This window comes from Dipodomys merriami, unplaced genomic scaffold (assembly GCF_024711535.1).
Source record: "Dipodomys merriami isolate MVZ:Mamm:240054 unplaced genomic scaffold, mDipMer1.0.p SCAF_177, whole genome shotgun sequence".
Classification (NCBI taxonomy): domain Eukaryota; kingdom Metazoa; phylum Chordata; class Mammalia; order Rodentia; family Heteromyidae; genus Dipodomys; species Dipodomys merriami.
The window spans coordinates 1832578-1846445 of record NW_027203126.1 but is presented as its reverse complement, the minus strand read 5'-3'; the positions used below and the strand labels follow the sequence as shown (position 1 = coordinate 1846445).

Sequence of the window (13868 nt, the reverse complement as noted above, 5' to 3'; positions counted from 1 at the left end):
AAAGAATAGCCACCAACTGTAAGTGTGGCTCAAGTAGTATGGAGTAACCAGCCTTGAGCAAAAAAGCTAAGCATGAGCTGGCTTTTCACAGACATACACATTAAAAAAGAAAAAAGTTCTTCTAAAAGGTGATGTCTTTCACAAGTTTTTGTAGCCTTTGTGGGGGGGGGGGCGGAGGGGAAGGAATCCAACATGTACATGTGTATCTGTGGGAAAGCATGATGCTCACGGCACTGCATGGAAGAATTGGTGGTGTGTTTAAACTAGGGGATCACACATACTGTAATAACTGAGACAACCCAGATGCCGCTAACAGCGGCCTCTAGGCAGAAAACAACATTCCCCGTAGCTCTTCCGCAGTATGTCCACGTCATCACAAATACCTGCTCTTGTTTGTTCAGGAAGCCTTTCGGAAATAAAGGAAGCCTTTTCTTCCTAAACTCACATGTATTCCCCCTCAATCCCAGCTAGGCCTTGAATTTCAGCGACAGTGTCCTATTTCTTTTGTCGGTCGTGGGGCCTGAACTCTGGGCTTGGGTACTGTCCTTCAGCTCTTCAGCTCAAGGCTAGCACCCTACCACTTGAGACACAGTACCACTTCTGGCTTTTTCTGCTTACGGGGTGCTGAGGAATCGAACCCAGGGCCTCATGCATGCAAGGCAAGCACTCTACCATTGAACCACCTTCCCAACCCTTATTTATTTATTACACAACAGTGACCCCGAGGCCTCCTCCCGCCTCCACGAGGGTTGTGCACAGGCCTTACCTTGTTCACCTGGGACAGGGGGGTCCGCACGGCCCCCGCCGGCAGCCGGCCTCTGCTGCTGTCATCAAACAGCCTGCCCGGGGAGCGCTCCCGGCGCGTGCTGAGCATGCGGCCAGGGGACTTTTCCCGCTCCAGGGGCCGGCCAGGAGACTTGTCCCTGCGCAGCTCAGCCCGGCCCTCTCGGTCGCGGTAGCGGTGGGGTGTGCTTGGCTCACGGGGGTGGCTGGGGCCTTCAGGGGGTGCCGGGCTGGAGGCCACGCGCTTGGTGATGTGCTCGTTGTACGTGGGCGGGCCTCGCTTGTTGGGGCTACTGGCAAGGAGAGAGGGGCAGGCTGAGGAGGGTGGCTCCTTCTCATCCAAGGAAATGAGCAACACAATGAAGACTTAAGTGTATTTTACTCTGGGCATTGAGTCGCAAAGAGGGCAGGATGCTTGGCTTCCTTTTCCTGCTCTTAGTACCGGCTTTTAATCTATTGCAAGCTCACAGTACAAGAGTAGAGGCCTCGTAGGTGGGGTGGGGTGGTGTCTCTAGGCATCACCACAGACAAGAAGACAGGGATGGAGGGGTAGGGGCAAGCTGGGATTCCCATACAGTATCCTTCTGCCATTTTCCAGAGCTGAGAAGGGGCAGAAGGATGCCTTGCATTCGGCAGTTAAGTCTGCTACCCACCCAGGAGACAGAGGGCTCACCATGAGCCTGATGCCAGGGAGTGTTTCTGAGAAAGCCTGTATTCATCACAGGTGACACAGATGCCACAATCGTCACCTCTCCCGCTAGGTGACTTCCTCAGTCTTTGTGGCATTTGTGCATGGTCAGAAAGTTAACGGTCCTCAGCCATGGCTGAGATGATGAAAGCTACAGCTAGGAAACTGAGCAGGGCAACACAACAGTCCAGCTGGCTAAAAAGAAGAAGGAAAAAAAGGTCCTGGTCCTAGAAGATGATGGTAAATAATGAATTGTGTGAAAATACTTGGGGCTCCTTTGCTCCCCACAACAGAGCTTCATGCATGTGAGGCAGGAACTCTACCACTGAGCTACCTGCCAGCTCCACTGGGGACTTTTTGTTGGTCTGAAACACCTGCCACCCAGTCCTGGTGAAGACTGTTCCAGACCCATGGCTCTAATCACCTCTCTGAAGAAGCTAGATCTAGAACACAGAGAGGACAGTGCCTGGAGACCATTCCGTGAGTGGTCAGTTCACTGAGGAGCTAAAGGCCCTTTCCACCCCCTTACCACATAGGCGAACTGTGGAGATTCAGGTTCCAGCTTGGAAGACAGCATTGAATATGGAAGACAAAACAAATCCAGCTAGGGGCTGGGAAGGTGGCTCAGCGGTACAGTGCTTGCCTTGCATGCATGAGGCCCTGGGTTCGATTCCTCAGCACCACATAAGCAGAAAAAGCTGGAAGTGGCACTATGGCTCAAGTGGTAGAGCACTACTAGCCTTGAGCTGAAGAGCTCAGGGACAGCGTCCAGCCCCATGACTGATAAAAAAACAAAACAACAACAAAACAAATCCAACTAAAACAGCATTTAGCCTCTTTGTAATGGAAGAGAAATGACAGCATGTGTCCACAGGGACAGATTAAGGCAGACAGGGGAGGAGGGAAGGGGTTCCCTGCCTGGGAAGCAGGCTGGCTCAGGATGTCAGTCCAGATGAACCAAAGGAAAGATAACACTCCTCCTTCAAGGCCTTGAGGCCACGTGGCCAGCCTTCATCTCCATATCCCTTCACAATCAGTGATCTATCACCTCCATGTTATGGTTCTTGCAGAGAGATGAATTTGCTTCTCTGCTAAACTGCAGGAAAAGGAGGCCTGCGGTGAACCACACCCCAGGTGTCTCCGCTCTGCCAAAGATCATCCCCCAAGCCAAGCGAAAATGGAGGATGGACTGCTGATGTCAGACCCACCCAGCAGCGGCAGGAAAGCAAACCCATCGTCTCTGCCTCTATTCACTGAGACTGGAACCATGTTCCACCACAGGCAGTAAAAGCAGCTCCTCACAGTGAAGCCCTCCTTCCCAGCCATCCCAGCCTTATGGTCCTCTCTGGCCACCACATTCAGGCTGTGGGCCTCTGCTTCCTCCCCACTACCTTCAGCAGCTCTGGCGGGTCTGTGACCCCTAATCGCTCCTGTGTCTCTCACCTGGGGCTTCGAGCATCATTAACATATGGGACTGCACTAGCATATCGTCTCCCCCCAGAAGCATACGCAACCCCTGCTCTGTTCCTATCAGAGCCACTGAAAATTCCTGAAAAGGGAGAGAACCTTCCACTTTTCCAAGTCTCCTCCCGTTCCCTCCCACAGGCACATACCACTCCACGGCCAAAGATCTCAAAATCCTAGTGGTTTGTACGTGATTATAAAGGAAAGAGAAACATCCTGCCTGTTTAGCCAGGTTTCCTTGTGCTCCTCAGCCCAGCCCTTGCCCCCGGGAAAGAGGGAGCGGTAGGGGGGTCCCATACCTGCGGGAGGTGGAGGGCACCCGGTGGTGGTCAGTGCCAGACTCCTTCACGAGGTTTCCTTTGCAGCAAATGACCCTTAGTTTATCCTGGTATGAGGAAGCCAGGTAAATGGCTCCCGAGGAAATCGCAGGGCCCAGGTAACGTGGGTTTGGGATTTCCAAATAGGCTCGGGCAGGGGTCCTGGGGAGGGACAGACAAAGAGTTATGTTCCCTGAAGGTCACTTCCATTGCTGGGCAGGCCCCAACACCTTGCTCTGTAGCCGCCCACCGAAGCAGGGCAGAGCAGTGCTTACCCCAGAGAGGAGCGCGCCTGGATCTCAATGACTTCAAGTGAGTTGAAGTGGGTCACAAACAAGTAGGGTTCTCGGTAGGCTGCGTGGCCACCATGGAGGAAGAGTGTGAGGCAAAGAAGGGTTGAGAGAGAGCAAATCAAAACCTGGCTGCATCACATTCTGTGACCCAGCACTCCCAGGTAGGTGGATTTATCCCACAAATATTTCCACACGCCAGGATAACCGCGCATGCCCGTGCTCAGGCATTGCTGGTTACAGCAGAAGATGGGAAATCAATTCAGTTGTACATTATACAGGGTCACCTATGGAGTTCTGCACAGCTGAAGAGATATGTGTAGGACCTCGAAGCAATGTGTAAAGTGCACGACTTTATTGGTAATAAAAACATTTTTTGTCAGTCACGGGCTTGAACTCTGGGCCTGGGCACTGTCCCTGCACTCCAGCTCAAGGCGAGCACTCTACCACTTGAGCCACAGCACCACTCCCTGGTAATAAAAACTTTTTAAAAGATGGTGATAAGAATCTAAATTTTTGTCGGGTGTAGGGGTGCAGGTTTGGAATCCCAGTACTCGGGAGGCTGAGGCAGGAAGGATCAGAAGTTCAAAGTCAGTCTGAGCTACACACTGAGACTCCCATTTCAATAAAAACAAAACAAGCAGGGTGCCGGTGGTTCATGCTTATAATCCTAGCTACTCAGGAAGCTGAGATCTGAGGATAGCAGTTCCGAGCTAGCCTGAGCAGGAAACCCCATGAGACTCTAATCTCTAGTAATACTCAAAAAAGCCAGAAGTAGCATTGCAGCTCAAGTGGTAGAGCAAAGGAAGCTCAGGGAGAGCATACAGGCCCAGAGTTCAAGCCCCAAGACCGGCAAAAAACAAACAAACAAACAGCAACAACAAATAATAGAACCAGAAAATAATATACTGTCTTATATCCCTGTATTTGCATAAAGTGCTAGAAGGATGAGGAGACAAGAGAATGCCCACCTATTTACCTCAGATGTATCCAGTGTAGCTTCAAAACCGTCAATTAAAAAAAGAGGCTGGTATCCAGGTGCCAGTGGCTCACGCCTATAATCCTAGCTACTCAGGAAACTGAGATCTGAGAATCACGGTTCAAAGCCAGCCTGGGCTAGAAAAGTCCGTGAGACTCTTATCTCCAACTAACCACCAGAAAACCAGAAGTGGCACTGTGGTTCAAGTTTCAGAGCACTCGCCTTGAGCTGAAGAGCTCTGGGACAGTGCCCAGGCCCAGAGTGCAAGCTCTATGAGAGAGAGAGAGAGAGAGAGAAAGAGAGAGAGAGAGAGAGAGAGAGAGAGAGAGAGAGAGAGAGAGAGAGAGAGAGAGAGAGAGAGAGAGAGAGAGAGAGAGAGGAGAGAATAGCACTGAAAACAACGGATTTTTTTTTAATGTCAATTTTAACCAAAAAAGAAAAAAAGAAAGACTGATGGGCTGGGATGTAGCTCAGTGGCAAAGCACTTGCCTAGCAAGTACAACATCCTAGGTTTGATCCCCAAGACAAGGGGAAGATGACGGGCCAACTGGGGCCCCTAGAGGGAAAAGGCCATTGTCACTACATTCCTGGTGGCAAGTTATTACTTTGCTCCTCCTCTGTCACTCCAGGCTCCAGTGCTTGAGCCTCGGATAGGCTCCCTGCTTTGCATGTGGCCTGAGGGAGCCAACTGGACATGTGGAGGCGAGGACTCCTCCAGGAGGAAGCGTGGCCTCCTGACACCAGCCCCTACTGAGCTCCCAAGGGTTGCCTGCCTTGTGTTGAAGCTGTGTTGGCTTCTTCACTGTCCCGGTGCCCCTGCTCTCACCACACGGAGCAGGGCTGTCCAATCAAAACACAGGATCCTCAGCTGCAGTAAGTTGTACCAGTAGATAAATACATAAAATAGTCTTGAAGGGTATTTTGGCCATAGTAGTATTTTAGAATTTCCACATAGGTACAAGTTTATGTATTTGTGTACACATGCATATACATGTGCATTTGCATGTGTATGTGCGTGCATACGTGTGTGTGTGTGTGTGTGTGTGTGTGTGTGTGTGTCTGTCCTTTGAACCAGAAGCTCTATATTTTTGGGATTTGTGATCAGAGGATACTACTTGACAAGTGTACAAAGATCAATATAGAGGTGTTCACTGCAGTGTAGTTTACAGTTACATAAAGAATCAGCATGGCCAGCCAGATGAAATGGGTGAAACAGGCCTATGATCCTAGTTATTTGGAGCTGGAGATTGGGAGGATTGTGGTTCAATACAGCCCATGGAAAAAAATGAGTGAGACCTCCATCTCAATAAATAAGCACACACCCATGGTCCCAGCTGAGGGAGGCATAGCTAGGAAGATCACAATTAGAAGCCAGCCCCATACAAAAAATGGGAAATCCTACCTGAAAAATAACTAAAGGCTAAGAGTTGGGGTGGCTCAACTGACAGCACATCTGCCTAGCAAACACAAGGCCAAACCCCAGCACAAAAGGCATGGCTTAACTGTCCTGCTTAATTAGAGTGAACGGGGTAAATTAATTCATGTTTAGTTATACAGATGGGTACTATGGGGCCTCTGAAAGTGACTTAAACCCACAGGGAACATTTCCCCTTCTCCTGCTTTGATCACGAAAATTTAACAGTCTTCGCAGTTGGCCTGGGGACTGGTAGCTGATCAACTTTTCAGCGAGCCTCAGAATCTTCTCGCAAATGTCTTTGGGGAACTATTATGCACGGCCCTTGGTCTCAGGGATTCCATGAGCACTGTGCTTAGGCCAACAAGAATTCCCAGGTCACCAGTGCTAGTGAAAGGAGCCCCCACCCATGACTCACGTACCAAAGGCCAAAGGTAAGCGACTCCACTTGAGATCATCTGTGCGGCTACGCCTTCCATAAGAATCCACGAACACCCCAAATTCTGCAAGGTGTAAAGAACACAGGGGTGTCAGCAGAGATGGAAGATGTGTATGTGTGTGTATGCGTGCATGTACATGTGTGTGTGTGTGTGTGAGAGAGAGAGAGAGAAAGAGAGAGAGAGAGATACACACTGTGACAACAGAACAAGGAAGAGCCTGGGGGACCACCTGCCAGATTGAACTGGATTGTGACAGCCCGAGGATCTCTGCAGAGCCATCTCCCAGTTTTATTAACTGAGGATTTTAAAATTAATTTTTAAATGTATTAAAGATGCTTCATGTGAAAAGGAGGGGAGCAGGAAAAGGAGGGGGAGGGGGAAGAAAGAAGAGACAAAACAGACAGGGAGGAAATAAGGCGACGAGGAAGAAAGGGGGAAAGAGAGCCAGAGAGCCAGAGATAGGGAAGGAGAGACTAAAAACTAAAAAATAAAAGAGGAAAGTATTAAGAAAAAACCTAAAGAGAAGGAGGGAGAGAGGGAGAGGGAGAGGGAGAGGGAGAGGGAGAGGGAGAGGGAGAGGGAGAGGGAGAGGGAGAGGGAGAGGGAGAGGGAGAGGGAGAGGGAGAGGGAGGAAGTCCATAATCCCAGCACTTGGTTGAGTTGAGGCAGGAAGATCATGAATTCAAGATCAGGAGGAGCTACATAGTAAGATGCAGGAGGGATGGGGGAAATGGAGGGTTGAGTATCTGTCCTTTGGAGAACATGTTAGCTGGGATAGGGTAGGGCTCTGGTTGGGGAGAGGACACCTACAGAGGGCCCTGGAGGTGAACTGATTGTCTCCATACCCCTGTGAAACTCACCCTGCCCCAGAGCCACGATGACCTGGCCAGGCCCCACCCCCCAGCCCCCACAGGACCGCAGCAGGGATTCCTCACCGTGGAAGCACAGCAGGTACTCCTCTCGCTGTCCCGCGCCATTCACCTGCACGATGGACACAGGGAAGCTGTTGGACGACGAGGCAAACACAGCCGGAGCCAAGGAGTGGTCATTCTTGTCCAGGAACTCTGTGAAGACAGGCAAGAAGCAGCTTTAGAAATGCCTTCCAAGCAGCCCCAAGCCTGACAGGGGGTGGGAGGAGGACCCCTGCCCTACCCTCGAGTGTGTACTGCTTCATGTCGATTTCGTAGAACTTGTTGGTTCCAATGAGGATACTGTAATTGGTGAAGTGGATACAGCTGCAGGGCTCGGAGGTCTCTATCTCCTGAGGATGAAGAAGAGGAGAGGACGTGAGAGGTGACATGGATGCACCATTCCCACTGCTGTCCTAGTCCTAGCCCCAAGCATCTCAACGAGCCTGGCAGATAGTCACCAGCAGACCCGCTCCTGCCTCTAATGATGACCTCCCAGGCCAGGCGCTGGTGGCTCATGCCTGTAATCCTAGATACTCAGGAGGCTGAGATCTAAGGATCATGGTTCAAAGCCAGCCTGGGCAGGAAAATCTGTGAGATTCTGATCTCCAATTAACCACCAGAAAGCCAGAAGTGGTGCTGTATCAAGTGGTAAAGCCTTGAGGTGAAGAGCTCAGGGACAGTGCCCAAGCCCAGATATCAAGCCCCACGACCAACACACAAACAAAAAAGATGACCTCTCGGGATGACCTCCCAGGTGACCTCTCAGGTGACCTGTCTGCTACCCTATTATGTTGTTTCACACAACCCCAGACTTTTAGGAAACAAGGCAAAACTATATCCAAAAAGGGTTAAGAAACACCAATTCAGCCAAAAGGCAGAACTTAATGCATTTTTATCAGGGAGGGAGACACCATGAAAAAATATACCAACTTATTGGTGCTTTGGAATGCATGGCTTTAGTATATTTCCTGATAGCGTCTAAGTTTCTAATTTGAACTCTATTACACAATTATCGGCATCATCATTATTGCATTCCTGTCTTAATTACTTCCTAATTATTTGTACCCGCTTGTGGGCCAATCCTAATGCCATCAAACAAAACACAACAACCCCACAGGCAGGCTTATTCCGAGCTGCTACTCGGGCATCATAAAGATACAATGGTTTCTGGACTTTTCCAGAAGCAAACAGTTCAAACTTTAATCAGCAGCAGCAGCAGCACTGAATATGTATCAGTCACTTGCCAGGAGGGGGAAATTCTGAGGTCGTATGAAGTGAAAAGATCAGGAAAATCAAACTAAGGCCTCAATTTTGTCATTCCTAAGGATTGGGGAAGAATTATGAAGAGCGGGCAGGTCAGCTACTGCTTCCCCACTGGGTATTCAATAACACCCAAACTAGGCTAACAACTTCCTTCCCAGAAGCAGACTTTTTCTGTACTTAGCCACTATGCATCATTCATTTCCTCCTTTCACTTTTGGGACAATCCATAAAAACCTCTGAAATAAACCAGGCTAATGATGGCCGATATCTGGGGACAGCAGACACCTTCTCTGAAAGCAAGAAAAATTCCAAGGACTGAGCATACCTCGTCTGCCTTGCAGACAACCCTCACCGAACACTCTGCTCTTGGGAGACCCAACCTCCTAATCACAAGTCAAACAGAGGCAGCACTGGCTTGTCCCTTCACAGAAATCCTCTGGGTGCTGAGAAGATACTAGCTCATGATCCCTATAAGGACCACAAAAGGCTGAATTCCTTGGCTGGATGGAGAGGCCATTCCCAAACAGAAGTGAACCAAGAGCAGCTGCTAGGATCTCTAACAGCTCTGGGCTCTGTAGAGCTAGGGAGGTCACCCCAGGCTGAAGGACGGCAGAGGGGAGGGGGTCCCGGAGATGCTTCACACACTGGCTCCCCTTCCTGGGAGAGCAGAATGGCCCAGACCACGACACACCTTCCGAATGCAGTACTTGCTGAGGTTTTCGTTGTAGCGGAGGATGACGACTTTGCTGGGCATGGCTGCACAGATGCAGAGCCCATTCTCAATCTGAAAGGCATGAGGGAAAAGAAAGATAAGAGAGGGCTGGGAAGGTGGCTCAGTGGTAAAGTGTTTGCTTTTCATGCATGAGGCCCTGGGTTTGATTCCTCAGCACCACATAAGCAGAAAAAGCCGGAAGTGGCATTGTGGCTCAAGTGGTAGAGCGCTTGCCTTGAGCTGAAAAGCTGAGGACAGTGCCCAGGCCCAGAGTTCAGGCCCCATAAGAGGGTCACCAGGGTAATCCTTAGTGACTCAGAGTGGATTCTCTCAACCTTGGCACTCCTGATGTCTGACAGACTACATGGTTCTTTGTGCTGAGGGACAGAGCATTACAGGGGGATAGGCAGCATTGTGGCCATGTCTCACTAAAGGCCAGCAACACCTTCAGTTGGATAATCTGAATGTCTCTAGACATTACCAAATGTCCCCAGAAAGGCAGAATCACCTGTGTGTGGCTCATGCCTGTAATCCAGGCTACCCAGGAGACTGAGACTTGGAGTATGACAATGTGTGAGAGACTCCATCTCCAAAATAATGAGCAAAAAGTGTAACTGGAGGCATGACTCAAGAGGGCCAGTTCAGTAAATGAAAGGCCCTGAATTCAAGACCCAAGTGCCAGCAAAAGAAAAAGAAAAAGGAGGAGGAGAAGAAAGGAGGAGAAAGAAAAAGAAGAAAGAAGGAAGGAAGGAAGAAAGGAAGGAAGGAAGGAAGGAAGGAAGGAAGGAAGGAAGGAAGGAAGGAAGGAAGGAAGGAAGGAAGGAAGGAAAGAAAGGAGGAAAGGAGGAAAGGAAGGAAGGAAAGAAGGAAAGAAGGAAAGAAGGAAAGAGAAGAAATTTTTTTTTTGTTGGTTGTGAGGCTTGAACTCAAGGTCTGAGTGTTGTGAGCCTCTTCCTGCTCAAAGCTAGAGCTCTTCCAATTGATCCAAAGCACCACTTCCAGTTCTTGAATGGTTAATTGGAGATAAGGGTCTCATAGGGACTTTTTGCTGGGGCTGGCTTTGAACTGTGATCCTCAGATCTCAGCCTCCTAAGTAGCTAGGATTTCAGGCGTGAGCCACTGGCACCCAGAAGAAGAAATTTAAGCTAGTCTCATAACACCAAGTTTTCAAGGTTAAATCAGTAAGTTCGACAAGGGAGGAGGGGCTGTGCAACTTTCAAGAACATTCCACCAGCAGAGGCCAGAGGAGAACTTACCTTGCCTGCACCAAACAAGTGGCAGCCCTTGACAGCTTCGAACACATTGGGCGAGATGTCGGGCTGGGCAGGAAGGTGCGACTGCGCTAGGGACTGCTTTACCTTCTTCACGTCCACCAGACACAGGGCTCGCTCTTCACCTGGGGGCCACGCAGGGTCACAGAGAGAGCCATGGAGCCACGGGACAGACAGAATCCCTCACTATCCCCCTACAGCACGCTGAGCGTCCCCCATCCCCAGTGTGTGGGACTACGAGGGCTTTACTTTCAGGTTTTGGAATTTTTGTGTCTACATAAATGAGGTAGTGTGGGATGAAATCCAAGTCTAGGCACCAAAATGCATTTGTGCAGTGTAGATACTTCCTAGTGTTATTCACCTAGCCCAAAGGTAATTTTATCAGTATGTTTAGCACACCTGTGGTTTGAACTGTGCTCCAGCACATGAGGGCAGGTGTGGAAAGGTCCACCTGTGGCTTCACGTGGGCATTCAAAAAGGTTTAGGTTTTGGATCATTCTGTGTTTTCTACTTAGGGATGTTCAATCTGTGAGCATATTTTAGGCCTGTGCTTTAGATCTAAGATTTAAACATTTTTTTTGACCTTTTAAACTCATTTGTGGATGCTTGATTTAAAGGACATGCATATTCATGGGCAAAGGAAGTATACACACACATGCATGATGCACATGCATGCATACATACATACATACATACATACATACATACATACATACATAGAATGTGATTCTAGCTATGCGCCTGTTGAGGGGAATGAGAGCAAGGGTAGAGGAAAAAAGAAAGATGGAGAATAATCGCCTCCTGTCTACTAATCCTAGCTACTCAGGAGGCTGAGAGCTAAAGCTCACAATTCAAAGCCAGCACAGACAGGATACTATAGCTCCAATTCACTAGCAAAATGCCAGACTGGAGGTGTGGCTCAAGTGGTAGAGTGCCAGCCCTTAGGGAAAAAGCTGAGCACATGCCCCTGAGTTCAAGTCCAGGAACCAGCACCCCCCAATAAAACAATCAATTAAAACACACACATGAAGAAGGAAGAAGGAAAAGAAGGAGAAGGAAGAAGGAAGAGGAGGAGGAAGAGGAAGAGGAGGAAAAGAAAAAGGAGAAGGAGAGTTGGACTTTTAGTCAAGATTCTGGGAGAAAGAACCTGCAGCTATAAAATTGGAGAATGTGAGCTGAACTTTCAAATATGCTCCTAGGCACAGGAACAAAAAAAATGAGGATACATGCTATAAAGCAACAGGCCTGAATTATGCAAATATGTGATGTAAAGGAAGAAAAGGATGGAACCATTCCATATTAAAGAATGCTTGCAATATATGTTTAAATGCAATTACTCTTAGGCCTAGATCATGAACTGGGGGGAGGGGCACTATAACAAAGCATTACTGGAGTCACAGGTAAAATCTGACAAGAGATAAAATAGCAGATAATTACATCAGAACAAGGGTTAAAGCTCCTGAATGCAAACACTGTACCATATGAAATTATTCTCTATGTTACAATATGACACACATCACCATACATTGGTCAGAACCCATACAATTTATGAGAGTAGACGTAGCGTAAGCTATGGACTTCGTGAGATAATGATGTGTCAGTGAAGTCCACAGATAGTAACAAATGCACCGCTGGATGGGCATGCTGACAGTGCAAAGGCCATGTGCAATGTGGAGGGCGGGGTGGAGGGGAAATCTCCAGACCTTCCTCTCGGTTTGCTGTGTATGTAAAACTGCTCTATAATTTGAGGGGATGAGTAAGGTTGGTAGAGGTGGAGAGAACGATGGAAGATGATATTGATCAAGACGCACCAATGTTGATCAAAACACATCGCATTTGTAAACTGCCTTGTTACATGGCAATTCCTTTGTCCAAGTACTTTAAAATAATTTAAAAAATAAAAGCTCTTAAAGATAAAAATTTTTAAACTTCTCTTAAACACAATCAGGGGAGGAGGGAAAGAGGGAGAAGTGGGAGAGAAGAGGAAGCAAAGAGCTGAGTGATTGAGAAAAGATACCTCCTGATCCTATTATTTCAGTCACTGAATCCAGCCATGCCTGAAACATAGTCTAACTAACAGATGTCTTAAATACTGAGGTGACAAATTATTGGTTGCTCTTAAAAGGAAAAAAAAAAAAAAAGTACTGCCAAAGAAGAGAAAAGCAGATTGTGTCATATTCATGTAAAAGAATGCCCTTACTCTTGGGTTGAAATGCTGAAGAACATTCCTAAAATTAACTCAAATAAGTCATGGGGGGGGGGGGGGGAGGAGGAGGAAGAGAGAGAAAAAACCCCGTAAAGTATTAGTGAGTGGTGAATCTGGACGAAAGGTCTAAGAGAGGTCCTAGACTAAGAGAGATCACATGTCATGGGGAAGCGCTCGTGGGGCATGATGTATCGTGGTACAGATGAAATCAGAACAAAGGGCTGGACTTCAATGAGTCTTTGAGGCCTGTCCCTTCCTGTGGTTAGACATGGTTGGGAAATGGTCCCCAGGGTGGTCCTTTTGGAAGACCCTGTGGAGTCTTTGAGAGGCAGGGCCAAGTACAGAGTTCATAGATCACAGGGTGATGCATTCTCAGAAGATGGTTGCCGAGAGTTAAAGGGAGAAATCCCCAGTCCCACCTGGCCATCCACCCAGCAATCCACCTAGCCATCCTGAATGGAGATGTGATCTGCTTGCTCCTGCCCACATTCCTGGACGTTCTATTTACATGGTGATGAAGCCACCAGGTGGCTCTCACCCAGCCGGCTGTGCCCTCTGCACTTTGAACCTCCAGAACTGTGAGCCAAATACACTTTTCTTCATCATTAGTAGCTTGCCTCTGGTATTTCATTCTAGAGAGGAAAGTGGACTAATACAACCTCCTCCACTTGGGAAAATGATGAGTTACTCCTTGGGGCTGTAAGGCTAGGCTAGATTGGATGCTACGAGGAAAGCAAATGTAGAGAGAGGCTTGGAATCAATAGACACACAGAGCAAAGAACCACCACTGAGCCAATGGCTGCCAGGAGGGCCAGCCTTCGACTATCACCAGCACGAAATACAGCCCTCAAACTGTTTCCTTCCAGACTAAACTAAAAGACCAAAGGCGTCCTGGACCTCAGACCTGCTATCATGAGTAGCTTCTCCAGGTCCTTGATGATGTAAATTTGGAAGACGGCTCCAATTCCTGGGACGTGGGTTAAGGAGTTTTTCAAGACATTCAGTGCATACAGCCCTTCCTCGGTGCCCACAAGCACCACCTGTGAAGGTAGAAGAATTCCAGAGACAGAACATAAGCACAGGAAGGTCTTCAGGACCATCCCAGAGCAGAAGCAACAAAGCCTTCTCAA

General features: G+C 48.6%; 1 protein-coding gene across 3 annotated transcripts in view; it reads right to left on the bottom strand.

Moving 5' to 3' along the window:
* LOC138829862 (citron Rho-interacting kinase) overlaps positions 1-13868 on the bottom strand; it is a 162294-nt gene that overhangs the window by 3292 nt on the left and 145134 nt on the right. For 2 of the 3 annotated variants that reach the window (XM_070026424.1, XM_070026425.1), the window contains exons 29-37: positions 13643-13778; positions 10518-10657; positions 9241-9333; positions 7528-7636; positions 7311-7439; positions 6358-6438; positions 3528-3606; positions 3235-3414; positions 767-1076 (exon numbers count right to left, since the gene is read on the bottom strand). In XM_070026424.1, coding sequence (XP_069882525.1) covers positions 767-1076; positions 3235-3414; positions 3528-3606; positions 6358-6438; positions 7311-7439; positions 7528-7636; positions 9241-9333; positions 10518-10657; positions 13643-13778 — 1257 coding nt within the window. The remainder of the gene's footprint in view (positions 1-766; positions 1077-3234; positions 3415-3527; positions 3607-6357; positions 6439-7310; positions 7440-7527; positions 7637-9240; positions 9334-10517; positions 10658-13642; positions 13779-13868) is intronic. The other variant, XM_070026426.1, reaches the window with a different exon arrangement.